General features: G+C 42.2%; 5 protein-coding genes across 7 annotated transcripts in view; 3 read left to right on the top strand and 2 right to left on the bottom strand.

Annotated features, from left to right (window-relative positions):
- Positions 1 to 22984, bottom strand: part of LOC143378523 (uncharacterized) — a 497243-nt gene that overhangs the window by 194489 nt on the left and 279770 nt on the right. The window lies entirely within an intron of this gene.
- LOC143378514 (acyl-CoA Delta-9 desaturase-like) overlaps positions 1 to 22984 on the top strand; it is a 271792-nt gene that overhangs the window by 144297 nt on the left and 104511 nt on the right. The gene's annotated exons all lie outside the window — the stretch shown is intronic.
- On the top strand, positions 7181 to 12670 carry LOC143378529 (uncharacterized). The gene is made up of 3 exons (XM_076830358.1): positions 7181 to 9391; positions 12032 to 12256; positions 12330 to 12670. The coding sequence occupies exons 1-3, from the start codon at positions 9308 to 9310 to the stop codon at positions 12522 to 12524; spliced, it is 504 nt and encodes a 167-aa protein (XP_076686473.1). The 5' UTR covers positions 7181 to 9307; the 3' UTR covers positions 12525 to 12670.
- Positions 10999 to 14761, bottom strand: LOC143378524 (uncharacterized). Its single transcript, XM_076830350.1, has 2 exons — positions 12811 to 14761; positions 10999 to 11935 (listed from the first exon to the last, which is right to left on the bottom strand). Exons 1-2 carry the CDS (start codon positions 13258 to 13260, stop codon positions 11759 to 11761), a joined length of 627 nt encoding a protein of 208 aa, XP_076686465.1. The 5' UTR covers positions 13261 to 14761; the 3' UTR covers positions 10999 to 11758.
- Positions 17651 to 19644, top strand: LOC143366472 (uncharacterized). The gene is made up of 2 exons (XM_076807586.1): positions 17651 to 17716; positions 19034 to 19644. Exons 1-2 carry the CDS (start codon positions 17651 to 17653, stop codon positions 19616 to 19618), a joined length of 651 nt encoding a protein of 216 aa, XP_076663701.1. The 3' UTR covers positions 19619 to 19644.

Below are 22984 nucleotides of genomic sequence, written 5' to 3'. Positions count from 1 at the left end.
TACAACTTGATATACACAGTGTTATGAATACTCCTTAAACTGTAGCGGCCAATGGCACGACCAAATACGAACATTTGGCGTGCAAATGGTCAGCACAGTTTATGACACACGCGCCAGCGAAGCTATTTTTGAGAAAGGCGCTTTCCATTCGCTTCCTAATTGAATTTTGAACAAAGAATGTTTTTCCCCTTCGAAACTTTCATTTACGGCCTCAATGGCAATTGCGGGTATCATAAACACTGAGTTTCTGAAGGGTCCACGCTGCGAGGCCTGGCGGCCTGCGACCAGCCTCTTCACGCACTTCGAGCGTTGGAGAAATTCCGCTGGGTTACTAAATTTCCACTAGGAGCGTCTCCAAGTGACGTCACGGTTTCGCGTGTATACAATGTATATGTACATACTTAGGTCTATGTGACATCATGTTAACTCAACGCGACGAGAGTTTCCTGTCAACCCTGTCGTCCCTGCCTTCGGCCAACCCTGCGTGTGATCGCTCGTAAAATCTAAGTAAACTCTCAAGGAACAAACATCTCTCGTTTAGAACAGCGCTTGTAGTTCGACTTAGTTTCTTTTTTACATTATACTTACTTTTTTTGTATCCTTTTTATATTTCCTATTAGTATTTTCCACAATTGCCAATTGCATTATCTCGCAGAAAATATAACTAATTCGCGTTTCAACATCTGGTAAGTACCACTGCTGGTAGATCATCTCAAGTATATAGTTTTTAACAAATTGTTGTAATTAATTTCTCATTTGTGTATGAAATATGTTCAGGTTATTATGGCGGACAAAAAACGTATCAGGAAAGACTATAGTGTATGTTCTGATAAACATCAAAGGAGGATAGTCCAGAAATATTTGAAGGATATTGAAAGCCAAAGAAATCAATCTGATGAAGAATTGGCAATTGATGGGCCAAGTCTATAAGTATCGGACAATGAACTAAATAGTTCGCAGGAAGTGTATGAGTCTTGCGATGAAGTACCGTGCACTGACAATGCCAATTTCATGAATATACACAACAACGATATTTGTGAAAGTGATGAAGAAGAAGAAATTCATTCATTATTTGATGATGATAATGTACACTATCATTGCATACTGGATCATGACTCATCCGACGATGAGTCAGAGAATGTTGTTGATCCGTGTAACGTCCCACGGGGACTCGAACCCGGCGTTACCGACCATCGATGAAGTAGAATTGTATTACCGCGAAACCACAGACGAGGTATAGAATAGACCTATCAAGCAATGTATTTTTGTGTCGCCGGTTTAGGGGGTCCTAGAACCCCCTTGCCATTTTAGTGTCGCATGCAACGTTACCGGTGAAGTCTCAAAACAGATTGTAACGCTACGCGTGGTAGGAACTAGAATTAAGCACGAGTAAAACTAGTTTATGTTTTGAGAGTCAATGCCCGCGATTTACAAATGTTTCTGTTAGAGTAACAATTTAAAAATCGTCTTATGAACATATTTCGTTCAACGGAAGAGAACGGAGGAAGAAAATAAAACGATATCACATTCGTCTTTTAACCTTGCTGTCCTATTCCGGTTTATTTAACGCAAAACAAATTTATTTAACATACAAATTTATATAAACAACAACATTATTTGTGGAAGACATGCTTTCATAATGTAACGTGGAATACCTCGCAAAGGAATTGTAACTTTGTATATTTCAATAAAATGCTGAAGCAGAGAGGACTTTAAAAATTGTGAAAAACTCAACAGTTCCAGTATCTCGCTGAAATATTCCAACTTGCACTTATTCTTCCATCTTAACACTATATTCGTATTCTGGGGTTCGGTAGGAACAATCGAACAACATTTTAAGTTACATATTTTATTCTTACATTCTACCATAGTATTGCAAGTTAAAGAAATTCTTATATACGACTAGAATATTTGACGATCGCATCCATCGGCTCGGTTCTCACCGATTACCAGGTCTCACCGCGAGGAGGTTGCTGCGCTTGGAGACCCGTAGAGAGATAGATGGAATCAAAGTTCCATCGATCTCCCTGTACATGAAGCCTACTAAACCAAAGAGATGGATGGAAACAAAGTCCCATCGATCCCTTCGGTTTAGATATAGAATCTAGGGAACTGCCAAGCAATCACTCGATTAAAAGAAATTCAGGAAAGAAGGAAAGGCGAAGGGTAAGCGTGAAACAAGTATTGGACGGCGCAGTTCCTACCACCCTGCTGTCCAAGTCGAAAGAGAAAAGCGCTCGGCGCCTCCCAGACGATTCCTGTTGCTCCGATACGACTCGTCAGGAGCAAACACTTGACCTGACTCAAGCCGTCCAACACGGAGATTGGGTAATCGAACCGGGTGACTTACGCAGGCAGTGTACCAAAAGGTGCACCCCCTACGCCCGAAACTTTTCCCTTTGGACAAGAACACCAAGGGATGAAACTGATCCACCCATACCGATTCCATGCTCAGTCACTTGCTTCCGCAAACGGAAGCAGCGGTAACCTCCTCATCACAGATGAGGAGCCAATAAACGAACAACAAAGTTAATGATTTAGTGACTGCTTGGCAATTTTACATGGGACCTTAAATACTTCATACTATAATAAATTAGCCTAGGCTTCCTTAGATGTCTTCTTTCACTGTCACTATGCACGATCACTTTTCACTATCACTTTTCACTAGTTTCTTTTTAAATATATTGTGTTATTAACTCCATTCCCCGAGTAACGGTGAACCTGAAAAGCTGAAACAATCAACTACTATATGTTAGTAACGGTGTGGTCGGCCTGGAAAGAAATTAAGGAAAAGCTTATTGAGTTGGAGACGATCGAGATAATTTCGACCAACAGCAGAGCACGCACGATCATGCAAAACCACCGCAGAGATAAGTACTTGAAGGAAAGAGCAGAGAATGTAGACCCATCGATGAGATGCATGACAGAGTGACAGAAGTCACAAAAAAACATCGAAGACATAGACGAGATGAAATGAATCAGGGAAAACCATCGAAGACATCGACGAGATGATATGAATCAGGGAAAACCATCGAAGACATCGACGAGATGATATGAATCAGGGAAAACCATCGAAGACATCGACGAGATGATATGAATCAGGGAAAACCATCGAAGACATCGACGAGATGATATGAATCAGGGAAAACCATCGAAGACATCGACGAGATGAAATGAATCAGAGAAAACCATCGAAGAAATTCACGAAAATGAAATAAATCATTTAAACCCATCGAAGAAATACACAAAATAGAACGACTCGCGCAAAATTCTCGAAAGTATGCATGGAAATAGGACAGATGATGGAAAACGACCGAAGAAATCAGATTTGACATTCGCAAAACAATAAAATTTTAAATGACTTACCGAACCCCAAAATTTCATTAGCACCAAGCGAATAAACGAACCCAGGCCAGAGGGGCGAGAGGCTGGCGGAAGAACCAGGGTTGAAATCCTGACCAGGTCCCCAGCAAGTTCAGCAGTTCCGAATGGTCCAGGTGGCTCGACAGCTCCGGGGGGAGGGGGAGGAAGAACCAGGTCCCCAGAAAGTCCAGTGGATCCAGGTGGCTCGGCAGCTCCAGGGGGGAGGGGGAGGAAGAACCAGGGTTGAACCCCTGACCAGGTCCCCATGAAGTCCAGTGGATCCAGGTGGCTCGGCAGCTCCAGGGTTCCCGGAGGTCCTTCAAGCCCGGAGGACCGACGAAGACTGAGTACATGAAGATCTGTGAGCTCCTTATGTAGACTTCGAGGAATGATGTCCCCCGATCAAAACAAGGTCGACGGTTAGTTACAATTGCGAAATCCAGCGAATTCTTCGGCAAAAATGGATTTTCGGCTAAAATATCCATTCCAGTGGCTATTGCTGTGACAAATAATGTTAACAACATTTACACTAACCGCCCAGTATAAATTATTATTAACTATAATCGATAGAACTCGAGATATCAAGCAATTTGTAACATTTGGCCTTGGATTTGCAAATGATTTTCTGCGCCGACTGAATTCTCTTTTATTCTCAATGTTTAATCGTTCGATACATTAATGTTAATGCTTATACATATCACGTAGTATTATTTATAATGTATAAATACGTTTTAGTTGAACTTAGTGTAAGTGAATAGTTGCAGGAAAATTTGGAGAAATATGAGTGAGATACTTGTTTCTCCCCCTTAGTTACTAACATCGGCGAAGTATAGGCTAAAACGATAGACCTATCACCTTATGGGAATTCGCGTTCACATCACTAACACGTAGAGGCACGGTACTCTATGAAACACTTTTTGGCAGGCACAGACACTGACTCTACAATCGCGTTGCACACGATTACAAAATCATTTTCTGTTTTTAAACATCCTTCAGTTTCTGAAAAAGTCTTCTAAGTAACGGGTATATCTGAATGGAATCCTGTTAAATTAAAAGGCCTCCCACATGGTCCAGTAATCGATGAAATTGATGCGCGAATTGAGAAATCACGAGATAATATACACTATGCCATGCACACACTTCACTGAACCGATGAATTTCTCAGGGCTAGACAAACTTTTATTTCACAATGCGGGTTTCAAAAGTAACTCGATTTGCAGTTGCATCCATGCACCACAAGACACTCATGCATCATGCAACTTTCTGCGAGACTTTTAAAATTAGATTTTACTGTAAATTTCAGTGTTGGCGGTAAACTAATATTAGGGGCAAACGGAATCCAATTATTATTACTTCACTGGAATGATTAAACAGTGCATTAGAAACTTGTGGGAATATCAGTAACAGCGTGAATTTTTAATACTTTTTTCGGCGCACGATACGTGAAAGGGTTCGCAAGGGTACGCAAAGTGTTAATAAACAATGTCATCTTGCAATTTATAGCTTACACGGGCTTTGAAGAAATGCCATTTCTGAACGCCATAGTGTCTTGATCCACGAAATGGATTTTCGGAGAGAAATCCGCGTGAGTCGTTGACCAACCGAGCCAGAGCATACCGTAACAAAAGCCTACCCTCTTATGTCAAACTCTCTCTCTAAACAAGTCACACGTATACAAGTACGCAACACCTTTCAGCATTTCAACACATTTCAGAGTACAGTATTTCCTCGTTAGCGACTCGATTTTGTGTACACGATACCGACTCTTCGCTATCCCCACCACTTGTGTCTCACTCTTGCCCGGCGAAAGCTGGAGCGAGATGGAACGAGAGCGAGCGAGAGGCACTGAAAGCGAGCGAGGACGGTACGAGACCGACGACGCGTTGATGTTTTGTCTCGCTCCGTCTTTCGGACGCCTGACATTCTGTCCTTTGCGCTTGCGAATCGGTGATTTTCGTGTCATGTATGCGAGCCGCCCGCTCCGCTATTACGGTCGGGTTACCACTCGCACTCCGGATTACTATAATGAGGTTTAAAAACAATATCGACTGGTCTCGAACCCGTCACAATGATGTCATTTATACCTACATAAGTGTTTTACTAACCCACTCTTGGCCAACGACACTCTTTTCGTGTTATCTACTTATTTGTTTATTGATTATTCACGAAAATTGTGACATTGCTCGATGGAAACCACGAGAAGGTGGTGGGCTTCTTCCATCAGGAGAGGATAAGGATAGGTCGAGATGGATAGAATGGAGAGGATTGGTGTGAATGATGGACGTAGCGGTCCAAAACCTCTACTCCACGGGTAGAAAGGTTCAGGAAGGTAAGATACGCGTAGAAGCTATGATAGCACCACTACAATACTATTGTAACTGTTTCGTAAATTATGTATGTACACGCCAAGGTAGGTAATACTGTACAAGAAAGAGGTCGGTAAAATGTGACGATGAAGCGGTCGGAGCTATATGTTCCAAAATGCGCGGAGAGTGAGTTGTTTCAATTGTTGGAGATTGGACAAACTTTTGTACAAATGATCTCCCGACATAAGAGCGAGATGCGTGTCGTCGACAGTCATAGTACGACTGGTCTCATTTCTGGACTTTAGGGATGTGCGCACCACACATACGGAATTCACAAGTTTGCTACCTATTTTATTCCTCTTCTTGGTTTTTGTATCGGGCAAAATTGAGAAAAGCCTTTCGGCCTCGGCGTTGGAATGGGGCAAACACCTGATATACTCAGAAAATGTCTGAGAGATGGCAAGATGAGATTGAACTTTGCAGATATTCATCCACATGTCGTCAAACGATATTCTGGCCCAGCTATACCTTTGGATTCGGGAAATATCGGAATGCAAAAATTCCCATTCTTTTCGCAAGGCTTCGGCATTGAAATTGCCGAGCCTACGAGCAACAGCTAAAACATCTTGAAATGTTTCCTGTCTGTCGCAATGGAATAGGGCAGTATCTGGTTTGAAAACCGTCAACTGTTTCAATAAAATATCGTCATGGGGAAGACGATTCCTAATTTCATTGCTTATTGTAATATAAAATCGTAAGCAATTTTCGCGGAAGGAGGAAACTTCAACTTCTGTCATTCCCTCGCTCGTCGCATTTTCTATGAATTCCTCACACTGGGGGCCTAGATCAACTTGAGCCAGGGGAAGTTGATTTGGTTTAGCAGAAAAACCTATCTGCTTAATGTAATTAAAATGCTGTACTTGTAGGGGTTTTAAAAATTTGTCGACGAAAAACCGAAGCAGATTATTGGAACGAGACTGCAACTCCTGAATCATCATTTTCCGTTCTTGAAATTGAGCACTAAACTTGTTTAATGCATTAAGGACAACCTCGAGGAAATGGAAATAGCCTTTAATGTCATGACTGTGAAGCAATGACAAAAAAGTTTGAGCAGCTTCTGATTTCTGCGACAATGCGTCCTCTGTTAAATATCTCTGAAAATCCTTCCAGATATGCAAAAATCTACTAACACACTGGTACCTCGCCAGCCAGCGAGTATCCGACAATTTTAAAACTTTTAAAGCAGAGTTATTATTGGGTTACTAAATAAACGCACCACTGGCCTTGTTTGAGACAAAAATGTTTAATATATTTCACTGTTAGCCAAAGCTTTGTTAGAAGACAAAATACTGCATGTACATACAATCACCATAAAAAGAAATGAGAGAAAAACTGTTAACACGTGGTGAGAAAGCTAAAATAAAAATAACCTTTTACGTTCAGACACGTCAACACCGCAGCCAAGCTACCGATCGAGAGTCCCGGAAGCCGGGAGACACATTCACGTTAGACACCAGCGCCACCATACAAAGTGCTTAGCAATAGTACTAACTAGAACACACAAGCTCCTCGTACACACGCGGGACATTCAAAATACCAAACAAACAAAAACATTAATTTGCACAACACGGACTATATACTACTGAAGGAATATAATATAATATATTTCAACAGTTATAATAACTCTCCTGAAATTGACTAAAAATTCTTGAACGTTTAGGGATATTGTTTCGGCTGCGAGTCAGCGCGCCGCTCCGTTTTGATTTAAATGTGCGTGCGAGAGCGCAAAAACACGATGATTCACCGTCCGCTGAGACGGTACGCGGCTCGCCCGTTTTTGCACGGGCCTCGAGAGTTATGATTCCGGGAATTTGACGGTTAGTTCAACGAACACCTTGCCGACGTCAGCACGCTCTCGCACGCACAGCTGATCGAACTCTCTGTCGCCCAGCGACCCCGATTTTGGAACTGTTTTACAACGGCCCTTCGTGCCACCGCGCCCAGCGCACTGTACATAGCTTGTACATATTACTCGTTCCACGTGCCGTCGTGTTTTGTGAGTCGTGTGTTCTTTTCGTGGCGTGCTCGTCTCTTGTGTCAACGACGCCCATTCGGTCAATAAACGACTGGTCCAACAAATCTTTGGAACACTTTGTGGAGTGCATCCCTTCCCTGGCCCTACCAGTGGCGATCCATCCAGCCTCCCACGGCATTCGATTAAACAGATATTATTTACGAACTTTGATATGCCCCGAGGTTCGTTACATTCTTTTGGAATTGTACCCCAGGCAGCACTTGCCGCCAACGCTACAGAATGACAAATGCACGGTAGCGTAAGTACGATCCCCAATAAAAAACTTAAAAAAAGTAAAAAAATTACGCCAAGTACATGAAATCAAATAAATCACAAAAAATAGAAGGTAATAGTAATTACAAAATAAAATAAAAAAGATGTGAAATCAAAATGAACCGCAAGTACATAAAGGTGCTTTCCCGCAGCGTGCAAAGGCGACACTGTGTAACTCTTACGGAAATTCTGCATTCTCACGCCATCTCCCAGGCCCACCGATAATTAGGCAATGACAACGGCCCGCTGACTCATGTGGAGCGTCGATCACTGCCCCTTCCATCAACTTGCGATCGATGGAAGGGGTCCACTCTTCCCTCCAGGAAATCAATGCCGATTTACTGGATCTCTTGACACTCTCTGTTCGCGACCCGGCTACGATTAACAAGTATTGCTAAACCTCGCTACGCACTCTAACTTCCTCGCGCCTTTACTTCGCAAAATTACCCATTTACCTGGTAATTAGTTAAATGCTTATTAACATTGCTTGCTTTCTGCTAAAAGCGTCGCTTAAATAACTATTGACAATACGTTAAATATTGGTTTAAATAACTGTGATTTATTACTGACCTTGTGCATAAATTTGAACTTTAACTGTAAATGTGCCTCTTAACGTTTAAAATATAGCTTCCCAGTGTTTCTTTAACCGTCTCAAGCTTATTAGTTCGTCTGACTGCTTGCCGCTTCTTTAGCACCGCTCCGTTTATAACAGTAACACAATAAAAGACAAAAAAAATGGTCGGGCCTAGAAGTCAAATACATGGCGTGGCGTGGCAAGGTATTATTCTCAGATTATCAATAACCATACCTTCCCTTTCGCAGGCGTCAAAGTGTCAATACGTTCATATAGTTCTGTTACGTCAGTGATTTGCTTGGTGATTACTGATAAAATTAGGATGGACGATACAAAGTGGAGTAAGAACGCAGTAACAGGTTTAATTACCTTATATAAAACAATGCCTTCTCTATGGAAAGTGAGGAGTAAGGAATATAAAAATCGCAATTTAAGAAACGATTGTTATGAAAAATTAATAACGTACTGCAAAACAATATTCCCCAATGCGGACAGAGAGTTCGTATGTAAAAAAAAATTCAATCTCTGCGTGGAACATTTCGCAATGAATTTCGAAAAGTAGTGGCATCTACACGATCTGGGAACGGGGCCGAAGATGTACACGTGCCATCACTTTGGTATTACGATTTACTACACTTTACAAAAGATCAGGACATCCCAACGGCGAGTATCACGAATATCGAGGAGGAGACATCTCTCCCGGACGAGCCGGAAGCGATGCTGGACGAACCCGAAGAAATTGAATTTCAAGCTATCGACGTACAGGACATGGACGACACCGAGACGCAGCCTAGCAATCAAGTAAGTTTATTTATGACCTCATTTATTTTATTACTACACTCCTCAAAAAAATTCGGTATAGCTGAAACCATGGACGAGTTTCTATCTTGTAAAAAATTAATTCTACACAACGAAAAAAAGTTACAGTATTGTCTCATTAGCGACTCGCTGGTCGGGACCGGCGTTGAGTCGGTATCGTGAACAGAACCCTAATTCCGAGTGTTCGTTTCTCGCTTCTTTCTGGCCGGAGGGGGGAGCCAGATGGAACACTGCGTGCGCGGCGAGCGTGCGCGATGGTCGCAAGCGCTTACCGTGGGCACGAAAACCGCTTCGCAAAATCTTGACGCAGGCCCGTCACGAATCTTTTTTGCGCCCTAGGCGAACTTGTCAAAGTGCGCCCTTTATTATAATACATTTATTTGAGTTTATTGATGACCTTACTCTGAATTTTTATTCGTAGTTTAAAACAGTTGCAGTGCAATTTGTAATATTTTATTTTAAAGTATATTTTCAACAATACCAACAATGAAAATACCATTATGCACCTCTTGTCGACTTTCCGCCGTAGGCAGTGCCCTAATTTTGCATATAGGGACAAGCCAAGCTTACAGGCAGAGATCAGTATGTACATAGCCAAAGAAAGTACATATATAACGCGTCTTAGACTAAATAAATCATTTATACTTTTGAAAAATGAAATTCTAATATTTCCACCATCTGATACCCTCCCATTTTTGCCGACATCGACAAAAATAAACTCGTAATTTGAATCGACTAACGCCATTAGTACGGTGCTGTAATAATTTTTATAATTGTGTGACGTCGCACTATTTTTCGCGCAGTCGTAATTAGAGTCTTCCCCACAAATTACTCCAAATCTTCGCCAAAATCCCTCGAATTCAAATCTTACCCCTTTTTCCCAACCACCGACCACCTTGACGATGTACCTTAGCGGTCCCCATCTCAAGATGATCTACTGCGAAATCCCCTTCCCTCTACGCCCTACGAGGCACGATCTCCTCCCTCACCTTCAAAGTCTAAACAAGTCCCTCGTCCCAAAAACCCTCTTACATCGAGACTACGTCTCACGACCTCCCTACGACCCACCGAGTCAAAGTCACTTTTACCTCGTTCCAACCAAAACACGCAAACCACATTTAACTAGTTTGAGTCCCCCTTCTCGAGCGTCCCTCATAAAAACCCCGGAAATAATATTGCGAAGTCCTTTATAAAAACCCCGGAAGTCCTATTGCGACGCATATTTCGTACATGAGTCACGGTGCATACCGCGCACACCCCTCATACCTAAACACCGTATAAATACAAGGGCCCCAGAGGCCGTAGCCCTCTTCTACGGAAATCTCTTCTACGGAAACCTCTTCTACGGAAAACTCTTCTACGGAAATCTCTTCTACGGAAACATTCCTAAGAAAGTAACAATTTGCTAAAACGTGCATTAAAATCAGTGCAACTACGCTCGACGAGAGATTCACCTTCGACAACCATTGTAAGCGACTATAATTACTTATTTTATTATCGCATATAACCACCATTTATATTGTAACCAGCTCTCCCCTTTCATATTTTTCCTTATTGCTTTTCATATTCTTGTCTATTGCCAAACTTATATTGTTAGATATTATTATTCACTGCTAATACTTATTGCATTTCATATTCTTGTCTATTGCTAATACTCGCATATTTCATGTTCATCTATATATTGCTATTGATTACCATTTATATAAATGTTTTGTGCTAATGCTTAACGTCCCACGCATTATTATAATATTACCACATATGCTTTAAACTGAATAAACGTTCTTATCCTAAATAACGCTTCGAATTATTGTAGTGATCCTTCGGTTACGGAATTACCGAATCATAACAAGCTACTGCAACAGCTGATCTCGGTTCGCAAACTCCGGGATTTCTTACAGTGTTTACAAGGCTTACTTTCGCATAGGCCTTGTACGACCATACCGTTACCTCTATTATAAAGAAATATAACGCGAGGTTTCTTATATTAATGCAACGGTAAATCCAATTATCAGGACTTTAAATACCCATGCTTGTGTCTAACGGGTGTCACTCTGGTGCTTGATTACTGCTTTACCTTCCCTGGTTGCTTGTGCCGCGAAGCTGGTTTTCGTGCCTAACTCCCATCGTTCCTAGTGCCGCGAAACTGGTTTTCGTGCCTAACTCTCATCGTTCCTAGTGCCGCGAAACTGGTTTTCGTGCCTAACTCCCATCGTTCCTAGTGCCGCGAAACTTGTTTTCGTGCCTAACTCCTGCCTCACTTTGTGCCGCGAAGCTGGTTTTCGTGCCTAAACTCCCTCAACTAGCCTTGTGTCGCGAAACTGGTTTTCCTCCCGATCTACCCCAACTATGTCATTCCCCTAAAAAGACCTTCACCCGGGACGTGACAATTGTAATACAAGGCCTCGGAATCCGGTGGTGGAACAATTCTGATGTGTTTTCCATCCATAGCACCTCGCAGTTGGCGAAATCCCATTTGTCATGAAACCCTTCGGCTATTTTTTTCCACTCGTCCTTGTTATTCGAGAACTATGACAAAACAAAAAACAATACAAATATAAACAAAATTTAATTTCCTTGTTATTTCTTATTTTATTAAATTATATGTGTTTTTTCTGTACGAAGGACGAAGAAGTAATATCGCAACCGGGTCCAAGCAGCCATAAACGGCCGGCTGGCCAAATTTCTCGCTGCGGCAAGAAGAAGAAAAGTGATGATGCCGTCATGAAAGTTTTAGAAACTTGCGCTGTCGCGCTTAAGAATCCCACCATCAGCCGTATAGAAATATCCGAATACGAAGCCGCGGGAATAAAAATTGCCAGTCAATTGCAAAGGATAGACCCGGAGCAGGTAATTTATGCGGACAATATTATAGCAACTGCGTTGAGAAGAGGGTTATTAAAAACATTAAAACCCCACACAGATGTATGCGACAACGAATGTAGGCTCTATGCTGGGCCGAGCCGGGAACACACGAACGAACATCAGCAAGAGTAATTGTAATGATATACAGTGGGGGACACAATTATGTGGACACTCTTTAAAATCGCATAACTTGTTCAAAATTGGTCCAAACGACTTGAGTTTTTTTGAGAAGCTAGGTGGATTAATTTGCTAAGTGACGTGTTTCGTCGTTTTGAAAAATGTTGCAACTGTTCGGAATTGCAAAAAAAAAATAGGAAAGATGATTTTCAAAAACGACGAAACTCGTCACTGAGCAAATTAATCCTTCTAGCTTCTAAAAAAAATCAAGTCGTTCGGACCAATTTTAAACAAGTTATACGATTTTAAAGGGTGTCCACATAATGTTTTCCCCCACTGTAGTAGGAGTTATAATAATAATAATATGAGTTTTATAAATACGAGCGCGAATTATCATTTCATTAATAAATTATTACCCTTACCTTTAAGAACTCTGTCCGTAGTGCATAATACAGTGTTTTGCACGTCTCAGGAATTATTTTGCATAACGCAGGAGCTGATATTCCTGTCGTAAATTTCAAATCTTCGTAGGAACGCCCAGTTGCCAAAAATCTCAATGTAGCGATAAGGCGTTGTTCTGCGGTGATGCTCTTTCTCATAATGGTGTCCATTTTCTTGATTCGGTTTTGAACTAAACCCAGCAGATCATCAAACGCCTTACAATCCATCCTCAAGTAATTCCGATAATCGTCCGGATAATTTTCTCGCAATTCTCGAAGAAGAGGCTGATCATTGCAGTCTCCGCAGTATTTTTTCAGCCAAGCCTGGCGGTTTCTTCTTCTGCTTCTTCTTCGGTCTGCTACTGTTAACTGGACAGCAGCAGCAATAACAACAACAACAGCCAAGTTCCGGTCATTGTTTACCGCAAACATGACAAAACTTTTGATGCACTTTTTTAAACCGTGTTCTTCACACAGGCTTTCACTTGAAGTGGTTCGGTGTAACGATAATAACCACAATTCAAGGAAGTTAAACCAGAAATAACAGTTAACAATAACAATTAACAGTAACAATTAACAATCACAGTTAACAGAAACAATTAACAATACCAAGTAACGGTAATAATTAATGGTAACAACTAAAAGTAACAATTAACAGAAATAATTAAAAGTAACAATTAACGGTAATAAATTAACAGTAAATATGGAAAAACAGTAAAAATGCATGCGCGGTACGTGTTGTCTGATAACCGGGTCGAGACCAAGTGTCCGCTCCGTGAATTTTCGCCGGTTAAAAAGGAAAGACTAGACAGAGTTAGAGATAGCGAATGAAAGAAGATAGAAGAAAGATCAAGTAGGAAAAAACAGAGAAAAAACATAGAGAGGGTGAAAAGAAAGCGAGGGATAAGAAAGCTGTCCCCCGGTTCGCAAAGGCCTGGTTGCCAAATGTTCCTGACGCTGACCAGGCCTGTGCGAACCCTTGACTCCAGGTAGATGGAAGCAGAAACGAAAGGAACGGGTAGGTACTTATAAAGGAGTAAAAGTGAAAGCTAGAAATAGCTGAAAAGACAGAAAAAATAAATATGGCAAAGACGTAGTTTAGTATGAAAGTTGTACTTTTGTGTATCCATCACTCTATTCGGATAGCTAATGGACGAAGTTTGTAACCATGCAAACAAATATGTCGTGTTTATACTCGAGCGATAAGGGATCCGTTTGTAATTTGAAGGAAGGACGGCGCAGGCGGGACCCCGCGTGCGCAAACGTACTGGCGTTTCTGGCGATATCAGGTGTTTCTGAAAATATACTAGCAGTGGCTTGCTGCTGTCGAGGTCAAAAACCGTTTAAGGAAACCAAACGCTGCGCAAATAATTTTTTACCCTTTCTTAAGGAATCACTCTACCTTGACGGCCTGAACAGGAGCACGATATTTGGTATTTTTGCAGAGAAACCCACAAATTATATTAATTGAAAACTTTATGCCTATATTTGTACATACTTTGGCAGCATTTAAAAAAATTTAAGCAGAGGCTTGGCTGACAGTGCGGGAATTCTGAGGCGCGCAACGAGCCTGGTTTCAAGTATCGTTTTTTCCTTTTCTAACTACCTTTTCTGTCTCTTATGTAAACTCTTCTGGATTCGAGGTTTGCGCGCGGGCAGGAGCGTGGTGCTTTCTGGCGCGCGGACAGGACTGTGATGCTTTCTTGCTGCGCGCCACGCAAGAGCGTGGGTGAAAAATGTGACCTCCATTGCGAGCAATCAGAAGACTACCCCCCTTCTTCAAAACATCTTGCATATTCCATCTCTTCATCATTTATCTTAGATATAGCATCACTTGCATACCTATATGTATTTATTGTCTATCAATATTAGTTTTTATATTAAAACAAGCAGTGACATGGTAATTATTGCCATTGATAGTAATATTTATGATCGTCACAACAGTGAATGTGTTAACTGCAATTTCATTTGCCATCGCATTGCCGGGGAAACATTTGGACATTTTTTAAAGTACCCTTGTAAAATTTTTCAGTCGTTATAACTGAGTCATAAACCATTTCCAGAATTTATAGCACCTTCAGGTCAACCAAATGTAGCTTCCTAAAAACAGATGTTTCAGTGTATCCTACAGTAACAGCATTTATGATAGCCTGGTATATCGAGGAATTTGAGATACTTTTCGCGAACGTATATCGCGATCGTGTCTTGCCGATCGTTTCGCAGATCGATGATATACATCGAACAAGTAGTACACAATACACCACTGCGGTGGATCGTGTTAAAAGCATGTGGAGTCGACGTAGAAATGGGAGCCCGAACTCGCTATCTCTAAGTAGTGACGGGTACGACCTTCTGGCCTGCGCGAAGGAGCGCCACGATCCGGCTTCACGTACTTTTGCGGGCCGCGCGGCGTGTGGCGCGCCGGACCGCGCGCAAGACCGTCCGTGTAAAGGGCCCTATTGTATACAATGTATACCATATGGTTGAATTTGTCGAGCCGGTCCTGGGCGACACAGTATCACATTCAATTAATTTTCATTTGGCCAATTTTAAAGTGTCCGTATTTCTGAAAACGAGTCCGTAAAAGGGACAAATAGGACTATACCCTCATTTTTCCAAAATTTTAAATAGTGTCCCGCTATTAACACATGGCATTTGTTTAGAACAATTGCAAAATAAATGGTCAAAAATTTATTTTTTTCCGTGAAATAATTTTTATTAGGTACTCTTATGTCTGCATTGTAAGCACCCAAAAGCTCATTTTGATTAGTATGTTAGTTCAACAGTTATAATTTTTTGGAAAAAAGTTAACACTATATTTCAAAGAGCTGTAAGATCCATAATTTTTGACGTTTTGAAAACTTTGTCGAGATATGCTTATATATCCCTAAAGACTACAACATATCCAAGTTTCATCTAAATCTGAAATGTTACTCCGAAAAGTGTCCGATTTTGCATGGAATGACCCACGTATTTCACTGGGCTCAGAAATATCATTTCAATTACTACAAATGCAGGGTGGAGGAGGTACCCCTTTCATGACGCCGACCGGACTACTGAAAATGCGCAGGCTGAATGCGCGGGATTATTATATGGCTGGCTCCTCAAAGTGACAGAAAATATAACTTATGTATATGCTATATGACAATAAATGTTTAGTGGCTATTTCGTTCTTTTACACTACATTTGTTAACCTTTTACCATACTTTCAAAACATTATTATTACGCCGCAATAGTATCTTTAGGAAATCGGGTATAGCATATAGGTTATGTTAAACCAATGGTAACCTTCAGTTCTTTAAATGGAATTCTGCATATTTGATTACCCGCTATGAAAATGAATGTCAAGAAAAATTCAAACAAATGGTATACTATGACATTCAACACCACGCAATGTTTGGAATGAAAGAAATAGATAGTACAATATTGTAATACCACCCGGATCAGGCAGTCGAGCCGGTGCTGGGCGACGCAGCGTCACATTCAATTAATTTTCATGCGTCCAATTTTAAAGTCTCCGCGTTTCTGAAAAAGTGTCCGTAAAGAGCACAAGTAGGCCTATATCCTCATTTTTCAAATTTTTAAATAGTGCCCTGGTAGTGTAAAATTGCAGTTGTTGAGAACAATTTCAAAATAAATGGTCTAAAATTTGTTTTTTCTTTAAGTGACAATTTTTATTAGGTATTCTTCTTTCTCCACTGTATGCACCCAAAAGCTCATTTTTATCAGTCTCTTAGTTCAACAGTTATAATTTATTGAAAACAGGTCAACGCTATACTTCAAAGAGCTGTGAGATCCACAATTTTTACAAATTTTAAAAATCTATTTAAATATGTTTATATATTACTAAACACTACAACATATCCAAGTTTCACTAAAATCCCAAATTACTCCGAAAAGTGTCCGATTTCGCGTGGAATGGCCCCTACGCGTTGACTAGAAGCTGTTTGTTTTCATAACGGTCTTCAAGCGTGCTCCATGCCGATTCGAAATTTTCTTCGGTGACCGCTGTGCTCGAAATTAACTCAGCGGCTTCTCCCGAAACATGTGTGCGTAAATAGTGGTGCCATTCCACATCTGTGAGACTCGCGCTACGGCTGATTAATGCCTTGAAAAGATCGCGAAAATGAATCCAATCCTGCTACGTGCCAGAAAATCGCGGCAAATTGATTTTCAGCAACGTTTGAGCTAGCGGAGACGAGGACATTTTTTCTGCGTTTACCGGTGTTAATTGGTACTTACTTCGATCAGTTCTTGAAGCATGGTCGCCATTTGATCATTGTATGATTCTTCGCATATAGGATAAAGAGTCCCATCGAAATAAAAATGATGACTCATTGATTCGGTCCGCGCACTCGCAAATTTGTTGTGATTGTTCTAGAACTTTTTCAAGGGTCTTGATGCGTGTCTCGATCGCATATTGTTTTCTTTTCCGCACCGATTTTTCGTAATTTGTCAACGGTTCTCACGATGAGTCCGTACAATTCGCGTTGATTTTCAACACAGGCGTCAAAAGTAGCCATCACGGGACTGCGAGTGATTACACACGTGGAGCTGAGCAATTGAGAGAATGGCGGCACTCACGTTTCACACGCGATTTTTCGGCACATGATCGACTGCGCAGACTTCGCTTTGCTTTGAGGAGAGTCTACCGAGTTTAGAGAAATCCGGCTCGAAGGACCAAATGTTCGAGAATGTACGAGAATTTGGAGAAATAAACTGAGGTTTTAGAGAAGCAATACTTTGGAGATTTATTTCGAAGTGGTCGACTGCCGGTAGCTGATGTACTGATGTAACGAGAGCACGCGATAGGACGAAGACGATGGTAGAGAAGGAACGAGCTAGAGATAAAGTAGCGGAGACAATAACAGAAACGATAGGAGCGGGAGTTCGTTGGGCGAGGATTAGACAAGGACCGGTAGAGACGTAATTACTAATGACAATAACAAGGACGGAGAAGGTGTTGCGTACCGGGAACCAGAAGATACAGTCTTCCCCGAATTATCGAAAAAGATTCGGGACCGGGGAATTCTCCATAAACCGCGGCAGGGGAAGTAGTTAGCACTGAATAACGTGTCCCTTGTCAGGGTCCTCGTTCGAACCGTCTGACAAGGAGACTGAACGACGTAAACCGAGAGTGAGTGAAATAGCGCACCACCGGGAGACCCCCGGTCGACGCCGAATTGAGTCATCCAATATTGAATATGAAAATTTTCATATTACTGATTACACGTTGGTGAGAGTATTACCGATCGATTGGTGAGTTTATGTCGACGAAAATGAGTCCAAACACGAAGCAATTGGGTCTACTTTTTATTATGAAAACACGATTAGAATTCCAGTTCCCTGTTTTAACGTAAAATAACGCTTCTGGTGATTAACTCACAATATTTCTCCTGCAATTATCAAAGTAATTTGCCAATAGGCAAAGTAATACCGAATAGGTACTAAACATCCAGGCAATTTCCCCTGAAGACTGCATTTAAGCAATCATCAGCAGACACTTTACAATTTCGTGAAGTCGTTGATATTCTCCATTCAAATTCTCTTTTGCAGTATTACATAGCGTGTAACGGAAAAAAATCACTTTCCAGTGTGTGAATCATAACATTTAGTGTACGTGGTGACGTTCACTAAAAATGACGCGAATTCTGTTTGAACTCATTTTCATTGAGAAACGTTAAAAAATCGATTGGTAATACTTTCATGAACATTTATCAAAAACGTGAATATTTTATTTTTCTGTACTGGGTATTTTATCTGGCCCAATGGTTTTATTGCTCTCAGCAGTCAACAGGGAGCTTACCCGGGACCTCAACACCGGATTTCGAACAACCATCACCACATCCCAAAGACCTTCTTTAATTAGGAGCAACTCCAATCTATATTTCCACGATTGGTAATTGTCGTTCTTCAATTTCGTCACCGTAACACGTGGCGTTTCCGCCATTATACTTTTGCGATTTCTTAACATTATACATTCGTGAACTTCTTTAATTACAAATTTGTCAACCCTGGGCCCATAACCTGTTGGTTTAGGGTGAATTAATTTATTACTAGTTTGCGAAAGTGACTGTGATACTTTATTAGGCTATATACTTGTTGCGTGTGACTTGCACAAGGATCTCATTACGACTGACTGAACATTACATTCTTCTTCTACGGTTACATAATTAATCACGCTGGATGGCGTCGTTGTCGTCAGGTGTTCTACCTTGCCCAAGTATCAAAGGGTCTCTCCTCGAGAGGGGGCTCCCAAAGTCCGACTTCGAGGAAAAGAAGAAGGTTTAGAAGAAGAAGCGTGGGAGAAGACAATTCGCTTGAGAACCACGAAGCCTCGAATTCGAGTGACATGCCCAAACAAATGGGCGTTCCCGCACTTGGAATCGCACCCGTGGCGGACGAAAAAGTACACGCGGACCCCACAGACTCGCTCGGCAGGTCAGCTCTAATGACACAGCTGACGAAACCCGTGGATGAGATGTTACAGCTGCCACTCGAAAAGCCTGAGCCAAACGATAATCTCATCGAGCCAAAGTCTGAGTATTTAGAGGACGCGGAGGAGAGCGTCGAAGACCTGACGCGCGATGACGATATGAACGATCTTAGCGAGATGGATCAGGACAACAACAGAGCCGGGCCAGCTCACGATCCCTCCCAACATCCTGCAGGTACCGGTGTGTGGCACGTTACTGGCGATCGAAATAATGCGAGGGGTGTCGTGGGCTCGGTGGCGGGAGCCCCTGGAACGACGGACGAGGTGTTCCTTGCAGCCCAGGAGGCCGCCTAGGCCCACCGCGACTCGCAAGGCAAAAGACGCCGACGGATGATGTTTTGCGACCAGCTGTCGGGAGACGTCGTGTTCCGGTACAAGCAGGAGCTGTTCTGTTTGAAGTGTATGAGGAGATACAGCGACGGGGGGAACTTGCGGATTCACATAAATTATTACTGTCAGATGGAACCGCTCTATCCTTGCCCCCATTGTACTCACAAAGGCAGGACATCCACCAAGCTGAAGTAATTTTTTTTCAAAATCGTTTGATAAATAGCTTGGAATAAACATGTAATGGAGTTCCTACAGCTAACTGTTTTTGACCGACTCGGGTAAGAAAGGAGGGGTTGTAATAGGCTGTGGATATACGTTTTATTGTGCGCACATATGTTGTGACCCAACCGATACCCAAAAGTAACGACACCGCGTGCATTCCGATTGCCACAATCGAACGGCCGAAATCCGGCACAACCGCGTAAGGGATCTCAGAAGCGCACCGAGAACCGTCAGCATATGGTGAAACACCCAATAGCGGGCTAAAGACGGAGACCCCGATGGTCTCCGCTTCACCCCGATTAGAGTATAAAAACCATGTACGAGCAATGACAGGTCAGACTCGATACGAGATTCACGCGCGATTGTCACAGTCTCCGTGTAACCCAGATCGAGACAGAATAAACCTTGTTTACCCTACGGTGAGTCCTAACTCTTTAACCGGCGAGGAATCCTACTACCCTCGGTTTCCAACCGAGTATACCCGCCCCGGCAACTTCACCCGAGTATTCGGAGCCCGTCGGACGACAACAGCGATGAACGACCACAGTATTGTAACGGGGCATTTCTAGCATGAGCTGCGGCTAAACATATGGGCTGGCGTAGTAGGCGATCCTCTTCTCGGACCACATATTTTGCCGGCACGTCTAAATAGCGCAAAATATGTTAGATTTCTTCGACAGGATTTGCCACTTCTGCGAGAAGATGTCTGCCTGGTCACTTGAAGAGATATGTGGCTTCTTCACGACGACACCCCAGCCCATATGGGAAGAGCTATACCAGCTATAGAACGAATGTGGGGGGACCGAGTAATTGCACGGAATGATGCGGTTTTGTGGCCGCCAAGAAGCCCGGATTTAAATCCAATTAATTTTTACGGTTGGGGCCACATGAAAACATTAGTATACGCCGACACCGAATTTGAAACCATAGAAGAATTGCAGGGCAGAATATTTTATTATGCTAACGTTATACGCGAGCAGCCTGGAATATTTACCCGCATTCGCGACAATTAGTTGCGTCGGTGTTATGCGCGTCGAGATGCAAACGGCAATCATTTCGACCAAATTTTGTAAATAAATATAGGTAGCGAAATTTGTATTTCTTTACTACACATTCACGAAAGAGGAGCCGCGCATTGAGATTAGCTTCTTGGGTAAGAGTTTAGTCATACCCAAAGGAAAGAAACAGTTTTGTCGCTTTCTGAAAAAAAAACAACACGTTTTGCAGTCACGTCGTCAAAGGAGCTTACTTCCATGTAAATCAATGCATTTTTCGTGAGTGTCATAACTGTCGCGCAACAAATTGCCGCTACTGCACGCCTAGCTTAAAAACACGTGTAGAGTTTTTGTTCATTTGGTTGTTATTTTCTAGCTGACGACCCTAAGTGCCTCCCACACTCCAAACAGATCCTCAATGGGACCGCTACTGTAAGGGATCCGTACTTTCTCGGTTACTTGGTCATCTTCAACAGCTCACAACGGGCGGTCTTTGTGCTACGGCTCATCTGTGTGCGTGTAGGGACGATCATTTCCACAAACATCTCCGATGTTTAAACCTTTATAACAGCTAAACTATACAAGAAACAACAGAATGTGTTCAGACCCTTTTGCGCTACTGGTGGTCTCCAATGTATTTGCAAAATTATGAAATCCTGCGACTATTAGTTTAGCGCAGCGAAGCCCTGGTGCGCGGTCCGACGACTAGCACCTATAGCGTCTTCTACGTGCTGCGTGGAAGGGGGTGCTCGAAGCCAATGAAGCGGCAGGCATGCCACGGATAGGGAAAACTCTAGTAGTGTGCTTGTAGGCTCGTACCCTTAATCATATAATCATATAATCATATAATCATTTTTAGGAGTAAAAGGAACCTGCAGACAGGAATATTTTTCCAATTTTTTTTACAGTTGTGTTTGGTTAATCAAAAGACAATTATCCCGCTCCCAGACCAACTGAAAATTCAAATTTAAATTTTTCGCTCCGCCCTAGTGTCCATCTTTAAATGGGTCTCGATAAATTCTTTTGTAAAATCTGGATAGATTAGGAGTGGTGCTGTCGTCAGGGACTCCTTTAGTGTTCCGAACGCCTTTTGCTGTTCTGCTGACCACTTGCATTCTACCTTATTGCTCGCGATACTGGACAGTGGTTTAGCTATTTTGGAGTACTTCGGAATAAATCTACGATAGTATTCTGCTAGTCCGAGGAATGCTTGCAATTCCTTTAGTTTGGTTGGGACGGGGAATTCTCTTACAGCTTCCGTTTTTCGGGAATCGGTTTGATCCCATATGGTGTAATGATGTACCCTAAAAATCCTACTTCCTTTCGTAGGAATGCGCATTTTCCCGGTTGCAATTTCAGATTGTACCGGCGCAAGGTGTCTAAAACCTGCCGTAATCGGGTATTATGTTCCGTTAGGCTTGCCCCGTGAATGACGATATACTCCTTCTAATAACTCCCGTTTTTCTATAATTCCTTCTTGAAGGTTATTTGTTTGTATCAGGCATATTTGCTGGGTGCGCGCGGGTATGATTACTTCCGCGTCCTGATTTAAGGCTTACCAGGGTTCTCCTTTTGCTAGCACTTCCTGAGTGTCGTAGTTTATTGTGACTCTATTGGTATTGAGGAAATTTAACCCTAAGATTTCGTTTGTGTCGTCTAGCGTGTCGGTTTCGACTACATGTAATGGGTGTCTTACTTCCTTCCCATTTATGTAGAATGTGGCTTCTATTTTCCCCAGTGGTTTAGTCTTGTCTCCTGTAAACAAAGTGAGTAGTACTTTGCTGGGTTCCATTTCTACATTTGTTGGTAGGGCTTTCTTTGCGATCAGTGATACTTCTGCGCCGTTATCTATTATCATGGTTGCTTTACCCTGTCTTGCTTCCTTTATTTCGACTCTCACGCTATCTAACAAGAATATTTTGTTCGCGAGTGAGCCTATCCTAATCATTCGAATTGTTCGCGTCGGCTCTCGGCCAGGCGAATTTTTTGTCGGCAATCCGGCGCGCTCGTAGTTGTCTCGAGCTGCGGAATGTGCTCAGTTAGCGTTTCCATATCGCGGTGGCGGCCTAGCTCCGAAGATCAGTCGGCGATCCTCTGTTTCGAGACGAGGCGG

Source organism: Andrena cerasifolii, chromosome 2, assembly GCF_050908995.1.
Source record: "Andrena cerasifolii isolate SP2316 chromosome 2, iyAndCera1_principal, whole genome shotgun sequence".
Taxonomy (NCBI): domain Eukaryota; kingdom Metazoa; phylum Arthropoda; class Insecta; order Hymenoptera; family Andrenidae; genus Andrena; species Andrena cerasifolii.
The sequence above is the reverse complement of the archived record's forward strand: the minus strand, read 5'-3'. Positions and strand labels throughout refer to the sequence as shown.